The 18,630-nt window shown below is 37.7% G+C and overlaps 1 protein-coding gene across 1 annotated transcript in view; it reads right to left on the bottom strand.

Moving 5' to 3' along the window:
• nlgn2a (neuroligin 2a) overlaps positions 1-18,630 on the bottom strand; it is a 135,705-nt gene that overhangs the window by 70,954 nt on the left and 46,121 nt on the right. Inside the window, exon 3 of the mRNA XM_033983856.2 lies at positions 16,854-16,873. Within this exon, the coding sequence (XP_033839747.1) occupies positions 16,854-16,873 (20 nt within the window). The remainder of the gene's footprint in view (positions 1-16,853; positions 16,874-18,630) is intronic.

Here is an 18,630-nt window from a genome sequence, read left to right as displayed (position 1 = left end):
GACAATTTGAATGCGTTTGAGTATGTATGATCTGAACCAGTTGAGAGCAGGGTCACACATGCCAAGTAAAGCTAAGTGATTAGCAAGGATGGAGTAAGACATTATATCAAAAGCTGTCGTTAAGTCAAGGAGAATGGTGAGAAGTCCTGTGCCAGCTACACATTTTGTAAACAGACAGTTTCCAAAGTGCTGCACAAAGTAAAAAAAAAAAAAGGTAGAATTTGGCAAAACTTTGGTAACATGGCAAATGAAAATTTATGTGCTAATAAGCTAATATTATAATTTTAATCAGGATATTATTAGGCCACACTTTACTTCTACTATTACTACAACTGCTACAAGTAAATTACTACTACTACAAAATTTCTTAGTATTGAAATCCCTGTTACGATAGTGGCATTTGTTTCGGCAATATCTGTATAACCATATATGTAAAAATGTGTCAGAAACATTATACTTTATAAATATTATACTACAAATAACACTCTGTGTCTTTACTGTCAGTGAAAGTGATTCCACACATACCTGATTCTCCACTGTGAGTAAATGTGTAATAGTGATAAAGTGCTCATTGAATGCTCCATTCGGTCATTATGTTTGCCCCTTAAATAGTATGATACTAAACTGAGAATAAACTTAGAAACCAAAGGTGTGTAGAGCCCTGGTGTTTTACATAGTCTTTGGAATAGTCTATTAACTGAAGAAAATCACATTATTGGCAATAGTGTATTGAGTGAAAGTGCCTCAGTGATGGTTAGAGCACCTGTCCACCAACGCAAAGGTTGGAGGATCAATCATATAGTTGTATCCTTAAGCAATACACTTCACCCATATTCCCTAGTATGAATCAGATGTGTGTCTGTGAGTGTTAGTAGTGGTGATGGTGCAGGTTGGCAGCCTTGCTAGTAGCTTACAACCACTGAGTGTGGAGTAAATGAATAACGACTACAGTGTGGCGCTTTGAAAGGCTTCGACAAGCCTGTAAAACGGCAAACATATGAGCGACAACTCATTTACTCTGAGCTTGTGATTTTTAGACGTGATACGAACTTCGTTGCTCAGTGTATTTGCTACCCACAGTGCAAATAAAAAATGTAAGCTCCAGTACTTTTTGCTTTCTCTTTTAGCATAATAATGAAAGATAATCAGCTGTGCATCCCATTAATTTAAGTTCCCGAGTTTATATTTTAGAAATCTTCAGACTAGGACAGTAGCTATCGAGACATTTCAATACAATTTTTGGACAACCCACACTTGCACACACCACATCACTATTAGAATTAAACTGGGAGTAGACCTGGAATAACCTGAAATATGTGGACGTAGTGAGTGTGATGTCACCCATTCAGTTAAATGAAGCTTATCAAGGCTAGTGGTTATAGGGTTAAATTTGTAGCCAAGTTCCATATTTGGATTTCCAACTGCAAGTATCATAGCGACCAAAGAGCCAATCTGGAGTGAGGCTGTTGAAGGTAACACCCCTTCCCGCCCACACCACTGGTTTAGCACGAAGTGGGCACTTAGCAACGCTGTCAATCAAACCCGTTGCTAAAGCTAGCGGGAACAACTTTGGGGAAAGGCCTGATTTGTCTGTTATTAACGTTCATATCTTGATTTACGAACAAAATAGTGAAATAAAAATACCAGGATCATGTAGAATGGGTTAATATGAACACGGCGGCTAGAGCATTAGCTACATCCATTTATATGAGTAAGCCGGACTAAGCCAGAACTAGACCAGGACTAAACAAAGTACATCAGAACTAAACCAGAAAAAGTGTAAACAAAGCCAAAAAAAACTCAATTATTACTCTCTCAAAATAGTAGGCACCTTGGGTTCTTTTAAAGACAATACAGTAGGAGACATATTTACCTTATTGACAGGTTTTGGCATGTTTTGGCTTCAATAAGATAAATACATATACTATAATTTAAAAAAAAAGAGCCTGAGTTGCTAATGTACAAAAAAGAGAGGACAAAATTAACCTCTCACAAAATCTTCTGTTTTTTTTTGTCTTCCATACCCCTCCCCCTTTTCCTCTCCCTGGGTTATAAATACTCTCTGGATTATGGGGGTGTCTTTGTTTCGCTCACTGTAACCTCCCGGCTCTATCTGTTAAACTGCAGGGACAGGGAGCAGCACACAGCACAAGGAGCTCTGTGCTCAAATGTCACACAACAAATGCACCCATTGTACACGTTTTCTTTTTATTCTCTCCATTCCACCCTAAGCTCTTCGGACTCGCTCTGACCTCCTTTCCCTCCTTTCTTTTCTCCCGTTTTCCTCCTCCTCTCCGTCACGTTTGTCCTTAAAGTGCTTGTGTCATGGTTGGGTTGTAATCTACTACTGTTGTGCTATGAGGAATATTATTTATTTAAAGTCATATTGTGCTTGTGTGCTTGTGTCTGCTATATAGTTATACTCTCTGACACTCATGGATCATTACATTTTATTTTGGACATTTTAAATCTCAATATTGATCTGAAAGAACTTAAAGGTGCATTCCGTAACTTTCCTGGAGGGCCTGCTTTGAGGCAGCTGTTTGGCTCAAAGTAGATGTTATTGTTATGCCTGGAATGCTGCACACTACACTACATTATTAAAGCAGAATTATCATGCAAAATCAACTTTTTTTAATATATATATATATATATATATATATATATATATATATATATATATATATATATATATATATATATATATATATATATATATATATATATATATATATATATATATATATATATATATATATATATATATATATATATATATATATATATATATTTTTTTTTTTTTATTGATTCCCACATGAAAACAAAAATAATAAAATTCCTGCAATACATTTTTCACATTTTCTGTCAACAAGCTCTATAGTTTCAAACCTCTTTCTATGGTAAATTTTGTATGCTGAGTCTCTCATTGGTCATAATTGTCTTGTATATAAATGTCTAGACTATAGCCTTCCTAATGAGCATATAGTTACAGCATTAGGTCAGACAAAGAGGAGAGGAGGGATAAAATAAGGAAACGAGGAGCTAGGAGGCAAGCTGAGGGCGTAGGAGGTGAGGCGAGGACACTAGAGGGACAGTCCAGACAGTTATGTGAAGCGAGCCTGATTACAATTGTACCGGATATGCCTAATGCTAATCTATGTTTGCGCTAGCTGCCATGTAGATGTGTGAGAGGTAACTTAAGGACTGCAAGGACAACAACACAGACAAAAAGTAGAAACTCATGGGAAAAATACATTTACTTACAACTTTTTAATGAAATAGTAGTTCTCAGAGTAGTGTTCAGACCCCATATTTTACCCCATACAGCTGGGTAGTACTCCGTTACATTAACTTGAAACTTACAGAAATCAAAATCAAAAGTACTTTGTAATCAACATTTGAAAGTACTTTTCTGTCAGCATACTTTTACCCTTACTTCAGTAATATTTTTATTGAAGTAACAGTACTTTTACATGACTAAAAGTTTTGGTTACTCTTCCCACTGTGAGTAAGTCTACAAATGACAAAAGCTTTATTTTGATAATATGAAATGATTTCAAAATCAGTGTTTCTTGCACCATTCCGTCAGATATGTTTTTTTCCCATAATTTTTGTGTGTTTATCCTTTACAAATACCAGACTTTACGTTATTCTTACTTGAGTAGTAGTTTTCCCAAATACTTTTTTACTCTCACTTGATTTCTTGGACTTCTTGCCTAGTCTTTTCTAACGTTTTATAGCTATAATTTTACTTCCTGTTTGGTCGTGGGCAGCAGATATGACATGCGTAGAGGTAATTCCATAACTGCTACCCACCAACCATACAAAACCTGTCTAAATTACACACTAGTTTTGATTAATTAAAAATCATGATAACTACTTTATTTTGTTAAATGAAAGTTTGAATTGTCAGAAAAATACCTTCCTTTGGCGTAAATAGGCTCTGTGCACAACAGCGCCCAGCAACCTCCTGTCCAGTTTTATCTCTATGGGGCTTTTGCTGAGTCACACTAAAATTAATAGATATTTAAAGATACAGCAGTGGACAGGGAGCTGTGTGTAGGTGTCACTGACAACATGGGGGATGAGGGATGTTTGTGTCTCAATGCTGATGCTAATGCTAATTTTGAGGCATAATACATTTTAAATCAGCACCACAAACTGAAGTATTCTGAATATAAAAATAATTGGGTAGTCTTTTAATTAATTTGAATTGGAATAGATTGTGTATTTTATTTGTATTTTATGTTTTCAATAAAAGAATTATTTCAGAACTCAGCACTACTTCCTGTATTTTGGTAGTTTTCAACTTTTTAACAAATTGCTACTTAAATTCTAAAACTAAGATAAATATTTACCACCAGCATTATGGCCTAAGCTAACAGGAAAAGACCCAAAAGAAAGTTATCATTTTAATATATGGAACTCTTTCCACTATTTACTCCTGACCTTTACATTCCAACCAAGAGTTATTAATATCATTTTAATATAGGCCTACAGAAATATGCAGTGTATTTGACCTTATGAATCTTCTGCAGTGAGTTCATAATGATAGATAATACGTCTTGCTTAAAACCCTCTCGCTAACACTTAGAACACTATATTACGTACACTTTAATTAGCCTTAAGACAATGTACACTAAGACTGCATATGACAGTATCCGTGTGACTACTTCATCAATACACAAAATTCCACCCAAAATCCAGGAACATACTTGCAAAGAACACAGTTTAAACATGTATTTAAGTAACTAACACCTTAATCAAAGAGGAGGTATTATGCAAAGTCATTTTTTTTAGCTTTCTACCATGTTATAACCTCATGCCCATTTCCTCATCAGCAACATGCCTGAAGAGGTTTTAAATAAGGACATAGCATTTTCAAAACAAAGAGTAACACAGTGATCTAAATATGTTATGTGTTAACAATTAATATCCCATAGAAGTAAAATACTCCCTCTTGAAGTTTCTAATTACACCTGGTTGTCTCCATGAAGATGGTATTGATATCCATGAAAAATTCTACAGTATGATATTATTATCTGTCTTACATGTATTCAATTACTTGTGTTTTAAATGGCCTCATATTTCCTAGATAGGTTTAATACTAATCAAATAAATAAATAATACCACATGAGGAACATTTCAGGCAAAGCAAAAACATGATGTCAAACCTTCCACCAGGAAAGTTACATAGTGCATCTTTAATTAAATGAATGGTAGTCAAAACTGTGATTAAATTAAAGTGGTCATGCTCTGCTTATTTAAGGAGTCACTGTCTGATAGCCTTAAAAATAATACAACTATTCATGGGTTTTGACATGATGAAAACTGAGGTCTGTTACCATAGTAATTAACAGTTTGAAACTAAATATTATACCTTTTGAATGGGAAACTCAAATAGATGCATATAAGCTGAAGCTCATGAATAATTATATGGAGCAGGAATCACCAAACTAGAAGATTTGTTTTTTCTCAAACCATTTTTTTTCCCTATTTGCCTAGACAAAATGTGAAAGATTTTTTTTTTTTTTTTTCACTTCCACTGTCATCTTTATTCAGCATGAGGCTTCCATTAGCTACACTGTCTGTGCCTCTATAACCAGAGCTGCTCTGCTCATACTAAACAATGGAGCTTTAATTGGAACACTGCAGGAACAATATGTGTAAAAACAACTGGTGAAGTATGTGGTAACTGAAAGACTATTATACTGGTATAATATAAACACATGTGAGAAGGTAGATGAGGAAAAAATGTTGAATGTGTAAAAATCTATGAAAGAAAAAATAAAGAAAAGCAAACCACTCAATAACTCACTCACCAAAGATTTCACTTCTAGTTTGGACAGGTTGGGTTTTCAATAGTTCATTTCCCCACTCACTCAAAATGACATATTTTGGACTTTATCTGCTGCTAGAGAGGGGAATTTTCGCTCTTCTATGGGATCTGAATCTTTTGGATCTGACAATTTCGAAGAGCCTTTCAAAAGACTGGCTCTTTTACTATTTATTTATATGACAAAAAACTAATCACTGACAGAAATTACCACAGTTAAGATTTGCTTAAAATGGTTCAAACTGAGAAAGGGAGAACATTTATCCTTTGAAATGATGCATAATCTAAGTAACAATTATTACACTACAATAATAACAAAAAAACACCACTTTTTTCTGTGCACAAAGCTCTCACTCATGTTGCCTAAAACAAACCCCATGAGATGAAGCAGCATCACCACAACAGGTACAGCAGCAATACATGGAATATACAATGCACAAGACAAAACATGACATATAAGACACACACTGACATAAAGGGCTCCCTAAGTTAACCCACTCTCCCCAGCTGTCCCAAGGATCAGGGTTAGAAGCAGTTTAAGATGTTCTAAAACAGCATTCCTGAACAAGAGAGCTGATAGAAATTGGGAGAAGGTTCCAGGCAGTAGAGGTTTTGTGTTGAAATGCATGTTTACCTACTTCTTTTTAAATTCTGGGGGTAAAAAGAAGAGGTGGTTGGTATGGCAAAGATTGTAAAACTGTATCTTTGTCTCTGCCTACATGCTACTTACATTGTAATGTCAATCTGCCTCACTCCAAATCCAACCCTTCTTGCACCATAACGTTTCGCAAAATTAAGGATACAGACTTGAACTCCTCATATCAGAAACCTATTCAGTCTTGACAGTTTTTCAGCTCCAGATCAGCTGGTCTCTCATTGAAACACCCATCTCCAAAACATTCTCAACACTCTTGCTCCACTCAAAAGCATATATGTCAGTTTCACTCAAACCGCAGCCTGGTTCACTCCCACTTGCAGACAGTTAAAAGCAAAAGGCCACCAACTCTAAAGACTCTATAAGAAATCCAAACTGACTACTCATACAGACATGGACAGTATCTCCAAAGCCGAATTCACTTACTTCTCCGGGTTAATCAGCTCAAACGAAAGGAATTTCAAAGCCCTCTTTGCTCCCATCACTAACATCAATAAACCTCCTTTCCTCTCTTCCATTTCATCTCTATTCTTCTGATATTTGCAACATCTTGGCCTCAATTTTCAACACAAAAATCCAGCTTATACACCAACAGCTAACCCACTCCTCGGCCTCTATACCTCCTGTCACTTCCATCCCCTTTTCATCATTTACCTTGCCGTCTTTCAATCAAATCTCCACCCCTTATCCAAAAATCCCAAACCTCTTGACCCACACCCCATAGCCCTGATGACTCCTCATCACTCATATGATCCACATCTCCCTTCCCTTTGGAACTGTTCCCATACCCCTCAAACTACTGCTGTCCCTCCCATTCTCACGAAACCTTGTTCAGATCCCATTCAATGGGATCTCAACCACTCAGTGACCTCAATAACTTCTGCCCCATCTCTAACCTTCCATTCATCCCCAAAATTCTTGAAAAAACTGTTTCCGCTCAACTCCACTCTTGTCTGTCCTCCATAGCACCGAATCTTCTCAAAATCACTACCAACCTTCTTCTCTCTGCTGACTCTGGTTCATTATCAATCTTCCTACTTGACCTAAGTGTGTGTACAGCCTTCTTGACCATCTATTGGCATCACTGGCACGGCTCTCTCTTGGTTTCACTCCAATCCTTCTGACTGCACCCAGTTCATTCAACTCAAATCTTTCATCTCTCATTGAGTTTCCATCACCACCGGTGTTCTCCAAGGTTCTGTCCTCAGTCCCCTACAGTTCATCCTCTACAACCTCCCCCTTAGTCATATTTTCCGGAATCATCATATCCACTTATACTGCAACACGGATGACACCCAGCTCTACCTCTTCAACAAACCAACCTCCACACACCCACTCAAAGTAAAATTATTAACACTACCTACTATTGAAAACATACAAATATTGATCACAGTGATAATGAAAATCGAAAAAAAATAACAAATAAAAATTTATATATATATATTATATATATGTGTGTGTGTGTGTATATATATATGTGTGTGTATATATATATGTGTGTGTTTGTGTGTGTATATATATATATATATATATATATATATATATATATATATATATATATATATATATATATATATATATATATATATAATGTTATGTTATATTATTTTTAATTGTTTATTTGAATAGGGACAGATACAACAAACAGATGAACAATTCTGATGTGGGTGTCACTGTGTTTATAGCCTAGGCTAATTCGCAACACCAGTCCCCAGAAGGGCTTTAAAAAATTTTCAAGTTTCACTCAAAAGGGATTAGTTGTAGAGAAAGGAATAAATACAGTGACAAAATTTATTCGCAGTAATAAATATAGTGCCAAGGAACACTAAATCACGACACATTCATTTTCTAAAATCAGTTAGTCATTATAATAATTTTTGGAGTTTTAGATCCCATATGTAAATTCAAGTCTCCTGTGATAAACTAAAATAGACTTCTCCCCAGCCGGTAAATAAATCAGGCTGCCAACAGTAGCTGTGGAAATAGGCCAGAGCTGTTTGTGTGACTGGCTGAGGATGGAGTGGGGTCATTAAAGGGGTACCCACTAGTGTTTTTAGCATGCAGGTGTGCTAATGCTAAGAGCTTTGTAATATGTAATCCCAGTTTCAATCAGGAAGTAAGATTTTTTTTATTATTTTTTTTTACATAAATGAGCAAATAAAAAAAAGTGGTAAGCATAATTAGGGCAGTTAAATTTTGGGAGAAAAATTACATTTTGGGATTATAATTCAAATACATTGTAACTTTTGGTGATTTACACAGGCACAGCTGAACTTTTCCCATCCCTGAACTGTACACGTAAACAGTGCACGACTGGGGACTCCATTGTTTTCCTGGGTGACTTCAATGCCCATGTGGGCAACAACAGTGACACCTGGAGGAGCGTGATAGGGATGAATGGCCTCCCTGATCTGAACCTGAGTGGTGTTTTGTTATTGGACTTCTGTGCTAGCCACAGTTTACCCATAACAAACACCATGACCAGAGCTGTCAACCAAACATCACCTGGTAGTGAGTTGGATCCGAGTATGAACTCCGAGTAGGCCATGTTCTCTGCCTTTATTGTTGATGCGGCTGCTCATAGCTGTGGTCGTAAGGCCTGCAGTGCTTGTCGCGGTGGCAACCCCTGAAACTGGTGGTGGACACCGGAAGTAAGGGATGCCGTCAGGCTGAAGAAGGAGTCCTATCGAGCCTTTTTTGTGGGTCTCCTGAGGCAGTTGACGAGTACATGCGGGCATGCTTGGCCCACATGTACTGGCGGGCTTGTGCTGCCACAGAGGGAAAAACTCGGGGTTGGATATCCACCCGCAGAGAGAGCTGCTGACCTCAACTGGAGATGTTCTTGGGCGGTGGCAGGAATACTTTGAGGATTTCCTCAATCCCACTTGCGAGGAGGAAGCAGAGACTGGGGACCCAGACCTCAAGTCTATGGATACTATGGATACTATCAGTGACAGTACCTCTGGACTGGCAGACTGGGGTGGTGGTCCCTCTGTATAAGACGGGGGAATGAAGGGTGTGTTCTAATTATAGGGGAATCACACTCACACAGCCTTCCTGGTAAGGTCTATTCCAGGGTACTGGAGAGGAGAATCTGACCGATAGTCGAACCTCAGATTCAGGAGGAGCACTGTGGTTTTTGTCCCGGTCGTGGAACACTGGACCAGCTCTATACTCTCTATCGGGTCATTGAGGGTTCATGGGAGTTTGCCCAACCAGTCCACATGTGTTTTGTGGATCTGGAGAAAGCATTCGACAGTGTCCCTCGTGGTGTCCTTTGGGGGGTACTCCAGGAGTATGGGGTCCAGGGCCCTTTGCTAAGGGCTGTCCGATCCCTGTATGACCAGAGCAGGAGCTGTGTTCACATTGCTGGCAGTAAGTCAGACCTGTTCCCGGTGCATGTTGGACTCCACTAGGGCTGCCCTTTGTCATCAAAAAGTTCTGTTCATTATATTTATGGACAGAATTTCTAGGCGGAGCCAGGGGCCGGAGGGGTCCCAGTTTGGGAACCAGAGGATCTCATCTCTGCTGTTTGTAGATGATGTTGTCTTGATGGCTTCTTCAAGCCAGGACCTACAGCAGACACTGGGCCGGTTTGCCCCAGTGTCTGCTGTAGGTCTGCTTAGACTGCTGCCCCCGCGACTCGGCCCGGATAAGCGGAAGAAAATGGATTTATTGTAACTTTTCTGGTGGAGTGTCTGCTACTAGTTTGTCTCCATGGAGATGGTATTGTTTTTACTGGAATGTTTCACAGTATCCCTTTCTCTTTCTCACTCCATCTCTGTTTTCTCTCTCTTTTCCTCACTCTTGATCTTTTTTCTTTCTCTCTCTCTCCCACTGTTTTTTCTCCCATGCCCACTCCCTCTGCCTCTCCTCTGTCTCCCTGTCTCTTTCTCCCTTCCTCCCTCTAATGCCCTCTCTCTTTCTGTCTCTCCCCCCGCCTCACCCTCACCCCCAGTATCTCTCTTACTCTCCTGTCCATGTGCTTTCTAATAATAATAATAAATAATAATAATAATAATAATAATAATAATAATAATGCCTTACACTTGTAATGCGCTTTACAGGCTTGTCAAAGCCTCTCAAAGCGCTACACTATAGTCATTATTCATTCATTCCCACACTTGGTGATGGTAAGCTACTATTGTAGCCACAGCTGCCCTGGGGAGACTGACGGAAGCGAGGCTGCCAATCTGCGCCATCGGCCCCTCCGACCACCACCTATCATTCACGCACACACCACTTTCATACTAGGCAATGTGGGTGAAGTGTCTTGCCTAAGGACACAACGACAGAACTTGGTCCCTTGCCCTCCCTTGCTCCCATCCCTTCACCCCCTCCCTCCTTCTTTGTCTTACTCTCCTCTCTCTTTATCTTTATCTCCATTACTCTCCCTCTCTCAGTCTCTCTCTTCTGTCACTCCTGTCAGAGCAGAATAAACCTGTCAGCTTGCACAGGTGCATTGTGGGAAGTGACACAACCTTGACTCCATCAGAAAACCCACCAAGCAGTAAAAAAAAAAAAGCCCCAAAAAACTGACTTATTGACTTTTCATAATAACGCTTATAACTTTTTGTCCATTTGATGCAGGCAAAGTTTCAGTCTTGATCCTGTTAGATCTGAGTGCTGCCTTTAACACTCTTACAAAGACTAGAGGACTGGGTGGTGACTCTGGTTCGGCACTAAACTGGTTCAAGTCCTATCTATAAAACAGAGAGTATGTTGTTGAAATTGGAAAATGCGTCTCAGATAAAATGTCCCTGGGCTGTGGGGTGCCCCAGGGGTCAAACCTGGGACCCCTGTTGTTCAATCTATACATGCTGCCGTTATGCCAGGTAATACGAAGCTATAATGTGTACTACCACAACTATGTTTCACTGGCAGCAGGTAAATATGGATGTGGATTCACTCTCCCACTGCATTCAACAGATCAGTGTGTGGATGCAAAACAACTTTCTCCAGCTAAACTCAGACCAGACCAAAGTCATAGTCTTTGGCCCACAGAAACATAGAGAAAGTGTCAGCAGTCACCTCCAGTCTCTCTCTTTAAAACCTTCAAATTAGACTAGAAAAAAATCTAGGGTTAATAATGGACTCTGATTTGAACTTCAACAGCCACCACACTTAGAGAGACTTATCAATGCATTTGTCTCCAGTAGGTTAGACTACTGTAGCGATCAGCTCACTGGCCTCTCCAAACGAGCATTAAGATAGCTGCAGTACATCCAGAACGCTGCTGCTCGGGTCCTGACTAGAACTAGGAAGTACGAGCACATAAGTCCTGTGCTCAGGTCTCTGCACTGGCTTCCTGTAGTTCAAAGAATAGACTTTAAAGCAGCTCTGCTTGTGTACAAGTCTCTCCATGGCCTAGCACCAAAGTACATCTCCAACATGTTAGTGCCACATGAACCATCTCACACTCAGAGGACTTCAGGGACTGGCCTCTTACTGGTGCAGGACTAAACATGGGGAATCACTGTTTCAGTTTTATGCAACTAAAACTTGGAACAGTCTTCCTGAAGATGTGAGACAGGCCTCTACTTTGACAATGTTTAAATCCAGGCTCAAAACAGTTCTGTTTAGCTCTGCATATGACTGAAAGGTTTTTATTCTGCACTCTCCTGTTTTAATGTAAATTTTATGATGATTATTTGTGATTATTTATGTTTTGATTTGTGTGATTTTAATGTCTTTCTTATTCTGTAAAGCACTTTGAATTACTTTGTGTATGAATTGTTCTATACAAATAAACTTGCCTTGCCTTGACAGAACTGAATTTTCATTTACTATGGATTATACCTGGACGACTGAGGGATTGACCCAATATGACATAACACCTTCCTGTACAGTTTAAGGCAGTTTCATGTCCGTGACGTGTTCTATATTTTGGGCCAAGTTTCAGATAATTTTTTTTTTGGGCCGGGCTCCCATTGGCCTGATGAAAATCAAAGATTGAGGTGCCACTACTGAGTCGTCTTTCATTATTTTTTCTTGGGTGTTCACTCAAAATTAGAGCTCATCGAGGCCTCTGGATGAGGTTTTAATTAGTCCCTCGCCGGGATGTTACCTTGGCTCTGGCCAAATAAATTCCTTCAGTTTGTTGAAAAGAAAATGGAATTAAATTATGTAAAAATAGTAGAAAATCATATAATTATAAAAAAAAAAGAACAAAGGCGGCCCAAATAATACCATTCTTTTAAGATTTACAAACCCATATTTTTTTGTGTTCAAATAAATTTCCAAATTCATAAACAGAATATTGAAAATTAATCATAACAACAAAAATAGATGGAAAAAAAATATGTCATTGAAAAAGTTCTTGAAAAAGTTGAATTTTTGTATTGTGTTGTTGAAATGAGGTGTTTTGTAGTCCATGCATACAAGCACTGGCATTATCAGAAAGCCCGGGACGAAAATTGGCCTCTAAAATGCCAGGAAAGTATAGTGAAAATATAAAAGCAAGACAAACAAAATGGTTCTATTTCACAAAACTATTTCTCTCCAAAGCAGCAAGAAGAATTGTAAATGTCTTCTACTGTCAGAAGGCTCAATGATACATTATTCAATTTTTTTTTTTCTATTTCAACCATTTTAAAACAATGACCGTAAAGTCTTGTTAGATTGATTAGTGAACACATATATTTTTACAACGGAGTAGTGGCATGTGTTGTGTGAGAAGTGAAGCAGTCAAAACTAGGCTAAAACAATAGCTTCTTAAAATGTCTTAATGACATAATCTTGGTACATATTAGACCTTTTTAGAGAAAAACACTGGAAAAAAAGAACTAAAAAAAGAGAACACAAAAAAAACCACATACACACACACATACACACACACACACACACAAACATGGTACTTGGAACTGGATTTTGTGTTTTTGTGTTGCCTCCATCTAATTATAAAGCGTTTTAATGTCTGATAATTGGAAAGTGTGAATTAGCATACTAGTTGTTTGTTAGCTTTACCATGACAACAAAACTCTGCTCTGGCTTCTGAAAGTTATGAACAGCACTTATACTCATGTTGGTGAATTAGAATGCTTGGAATTTTTAAGGTAAGGGAGGAATAACTTTGGACAGCTGCAAAATGAACAAGTTTTGTTTTTGACATTTTCAAGCACCTTTAATGACATAATCTCAGATCTAATCTAATACCAGACCTTTTGGAGAATACTTGGAACACTTTTTATTATTTGAACATTTTGTTGGTTTAGGTGTGTTATGCCTTGTGCTGGAAACATAAAAAATAAATACGTAAGCAAACAAATAAAATAAAACAGATATAAAATATGCATTGCTGTTGATTTGTCTTTCTAATATGCTTAATTCCCTACTGTTACCAGCAGAAGCTGTCAAGACTTAAAATGAACAGGTTTCCATATGTATGCAATATTAAAGGTACTCTATGTAACTCCAATGGGGGTTTGCCATTTGCTTGTCTTTGTGGAGATGTTCTTCTATTGCATTAAATGTATCTATTTCCATGGATAAGAAAAGAGAAATTCAATTCTGTCAACTGGACAAAATGGTTTTAAGTGAAGATGTTTCGCTGCTCATCCAAGCCGCTTCTTCAGTTCTGGTCAGATTACTGGTGGACACTGCCTTATATCTGTGTGAAGGAAGGAGCTGACTACACTGAAACTAACACACCTATTTATTTACAGTGTCTGTTTGTTGGCTAGGTCTATTGAACTACACTAAGTGTGAACTGTCCCTGAGTGATATTTTGCGTGATGGTTCAGGCCCTAATGGCTGCTCTCACACCTATTAACATACTGGCTAGCACTACTGTTTTCCTTGTTTAGATTTAGGTCTGAGGATGGAGTTATAAATAGAAGATAAATTATGCCCTAGGCCCCCATTCCTGTTCAAAGATGGACTGTCTTTCCCAACAAAAAAAGCCTCTCTAATTTTTGTTAGGAAGGACAATCTGTGAAACATCTTCACTCTAAAACATTTGTCCACTTGACAGAATTGAATTTTGTCTTTTGCTATGGATTATACCGGTCAACTGAGGAATTACACACATATCGCCATGGAGATAAGCAAGTTACAGGTCAGATCTCTGGAGAGGGGACCCTGTTCAGAGTAAGAATTCATGTTTTTCAAATTTGTTTTTCTATTAGTAAAAAAAAAAAAAAAACATTTTCAAGTTTTCAAGTTAGCAGCTACCTTTTACCTTTTCTTCTGTAGAGATTTGCAATTCTGAAATTATCCAAAATATTCTAGTGAAGGTGTATTAAGTTTAAAAACACAGTGGAGCACTTCCTGTATTACTAAATGACATCACAAGGTGGAACAGAGTGTTTTCTATTTGAAAGAAGAACTCCACCCATATATGCAGGGTTTGCATTTTAAACATGTGTGAATGAGACAAAACTCCAGGTATGTTTGTGATACAAGTATGGCCCCTATAAATATACACCGGAGTAGTTAATTCAAACTATAGAAATGCTGAGATGGCATACTGAGCAGACCAGACCAGAAACACCAGCCTGTGATATATTCCTTAATTACTTCATATTGTTCATAGTGTTAAATAAAACTATACAATTCATAACTGTATTTGTGCAGAGCTGGGGTTTGCTGATGCTAGGAGTCTGCAGAGTCTGCACTGTAGTATTCTGTTTGTTTGACCTGATATAACTCCATAGTATCCTTAAAGCTCCTAAGTTATTCAAACTTTTTGAATACCTTATTGTGGAAAAAGTGTGCTGGTATGTTTAGGAGTAAAGCAGTACAAAGCTGAACTATGGAACTTTTCTGGTGTGTCACTATGTCTCAATGAAGATATTATTACTTTGCTTGGAATGTTCAACATTATAGTGTTAAATATTCTATATTACACAAAATTGACCCTTGTGAGCTTTAAGCAATGCTATAATATTGCTACCTCATCAAAACCATATCTGGAGTTATGTTTTGTTTCATTCACACATGTTTGAGTAACCCTTTATTATTAGTCTGGCTACATCTACAAAGCTCAAAATGCTCTGTTCCACTTTGTGATGTCATGTAGTGGTACATAACAGCTCCTTTTTACCTTTAGTTGAGTAGAGCTGGCAATTTGTGGGCTGAAATTATCCAAATGTTTCTAGTAAAAGTGTCTAGTGTATAAAAACATAGTAGAGTGCTTCCTATATTGCCAAATAACATCACAAAGTACAACAGAGGGTTTTTAGTTTGAGAGAAGAACTCCGCCTAAATGGAGTATTTGTGTTAAACATGTGAAAGAAACAAAACACAACTCCAGGTATGTCTGTGATGAGGAAACAATATTATAACATAGATCAGAAAATAGCAAAATATTGGCCTTTAAACTTAAAGGTACCAAATCTTAAAGTTGTGAAAAACAAAACTAGTTAATTCGAAATTATTTGCAGTGATCCAAAGTTATTCCTCACTCAACTTATGTATATTAGTCAACACACGGAGGTCTCATTTTGTCGCAAAGTACTGCATGTACATTATACTCTTTAATTTGAGGTGTTAGATTGCTTATATTGCTTAGAAAGACATGCATTCTTTATGAGAGGGGGCTTTTCTCTCCACAGATTTGACTTGTAGCTTGCCCTGGTGGTGAATTAGATAAGCTCAATGCCATAGTGTGCAGTAGAATCACTGTGTAGGTGAGCAGGGGATGTTATAGAAAAGTTACATAGTGCATTTTTAAGTATGGATCCTCCCATATGGCTATTGCTACTAGAATTGAATCAAGACATCTGCACTTAACATGTATTTTCTGAGGAGTACAAACAATGTACAACAACAGTGGGTAGATCAGAGCAATGACCTCTTGAATACGGGAGAATAACATGTAGGAATCACTTTAAATACAACTTCGAGAGGGTACATGAGAAAGGAAACAACTATAACATGGACAAAAGTTCTAAAAAATAATTAAAATAAGTATAAACTAATTCAAAACAAGAGCATTCCGAAGTCATCATAACATTCATTCATTTTTTGCAGTGCACACGTCGTTAGCAGGTCGTTCATCCTCCTATTTGATTGAACTGCTCTGGAACACCTTTAATTAGTCCTGTGTATTTCATCATTCACATAAACTCCATTCATTTTGCTGGAGTTCTGGGTATATAAATCATTTTGGCCTTTGCAGTGACATGAATTATGACTTATGACTTTCCTGTACCATATTAATTGGTGCAGTGTAATTACAATAGGCCCTGGGCTAATTAGCTTTCATTATGGATGTAAGGACAAAACACATTTTCTACTCTGGAATTTAAAAGTTGTATGTTTTATAAAAAGACATTTGGTGCTATTTGAAGTTAAAATTATGTGAACTTATTTGGGACCTAATATCCAGTGCACCATGCAACAGTTGAAAGGCTTCTTTGCAGTGGTGTCATCAACATTCCCTAAGGGTGTGAAGCTAACTGTAGACACTGCTCTGTCTGAAGCTCGGTTACTCAAGTTAGACTTTAATCTGAGCTTTATTTTAACACAGTGTCCCCAGAAAGAGCTCAGTTAGTTGGAACTACAACAGATAATTTGCTGACTTGCGCTATTAAACTAGTCTCTTACAGCCAACAGTTTTTCAGTTAGTCACTCTCAGGGATGGTCGTATTGATCATAGACATATAATTAATAGGCTCGGCATTAGATCTTAATGCTATCGTCCATTTAGCAACTTGGCTCGTCTGAGAAGATTTTGGAACACCAGAGCCAGTCCCCTGTATTTTTTCCTATAGCCATTAGCATTAGCTAATGGCTATAGGAAAAAAAAAAAATCTAGGCAAGCTAAAATTAAATTAAAGGGGATGTTACGATGTGTTTTTCATGTAGGCTAATCAAGTAATATTTGTCTTTCTCTAGTACAGATATTGTAAAAGCAGCTCTTGGAGTCAAACTGAGACCACTGTGTGCTGCTTGCTTTTCATCATAAGGCTTTTTTTTTTTTTTATTGCAAACACAGAGCTAATGTTGGTTTGGTGTTAGAATGTGAGACGTAGTTATGAATGGTAGATCATTACCGCAACGACAAAACGCTGAACCGGCCTCTTAAAGTTGTGAAAAGTGCTTATAAACTGATCACGGTGAATAATTAGGATGCTCGGTAAGTGAGGAATAACTTTGCACCATTCTGTTTAAAATGCACATAATCAGCACTTTTAAAATGCCTTGACTTGAGCTGTTTAGCGTTAGCCACGTAGCATTTCTCTAGACAGTGGAGTTAAATGAATACAAACGGCTCATTTAGTAGAGATAACAGTTAGCATTAGTGTTGGACTGATTGTGTCATTCTTAAGGACTCCAGTCAATGGGATTCTTCTTTGTGATTAATGACTATAGGCCTTTATTAATAAAAGTATAATTAATGCGCGCTTGGGGAGTTCATATCTCTGACGTCTCACTAGTCGAGGAGAAAATTAGAAGTTGGAGAAATATTTCAATCAATCATAATGTTATAGAGAGTGAGAGATGTAAAATAGCTATACTGATGCTGTTAAAAGTTATTATTAAAAGTCATATATTATACCAAAGTGATTATTGTGAGCTTTAAGCCATGTTATACTGTTTTTACCTCCTCAAAAACATACCTGGAGTTATGTTTTGTTTCATTCACACTTGTTTGAGTAACCCTTTATAATTAGTCTGTCCACATCTCCAAAGCTCAAAACGCTCTGTTCTACCTTGTGGTGTCATGAAGTGGTAGTTTTCAAGTGAACAGCTACCTTTTACCTCTTGTTCAGTAGAGATTGGGAACTCCAGGCCTGAAATTATCCAAATGATTCTAGTGAAGGTGTATGGAAATTAAAAACACAGTGGAGCAATTCCTGTATTACCACATGACATCACAAGGTGGAATAGAGTGTTTTCTATTTGAGAAAAGAACTCAGGGTTTGTGTGTTAAACATGTGTCAATGAAACATGACTCCAGGTATGTTTGTGATGAGGAAACAACATTACATTAGAAAATAGTATAGGCACAACATGGGGACTTTAAGCATTGAAACCACACACTTTCTTCTTTTTAACTACATAGAATCAAATCTTTCCAAGTGTGCCAATAAAAACATGGATGACAGCGCATCTCAAAGGGCGGTCTGCAGCTTTAAACCCTCACCCAGGGCTCAGATTGGAGCTTCAAGGGCGAGCGGACACAAGGATTAAG

The sequence above is a fragment of the Periophthalmus magnuspinnatus genome, chromosome 18 (genome assembly GCF_009829125.3).
Source record: "Periophthalmus magnuspinnatus isolate fPerMag1 chromosome 18, fPerMag1.2.pri, whole genome shotgun sequence".
NCBI lineage: Eukaryota > Metazoa > Chordata > Actinopteri > Gobiiformes > Gobiidae > Periophthalmus > Periophthalmus magnuspinnatus.
The sequence above is the reverse complement of the archived record's forward strand: the minus strand, read 5'-3'. Positions and strand labels throughout refer to the sequence as shown.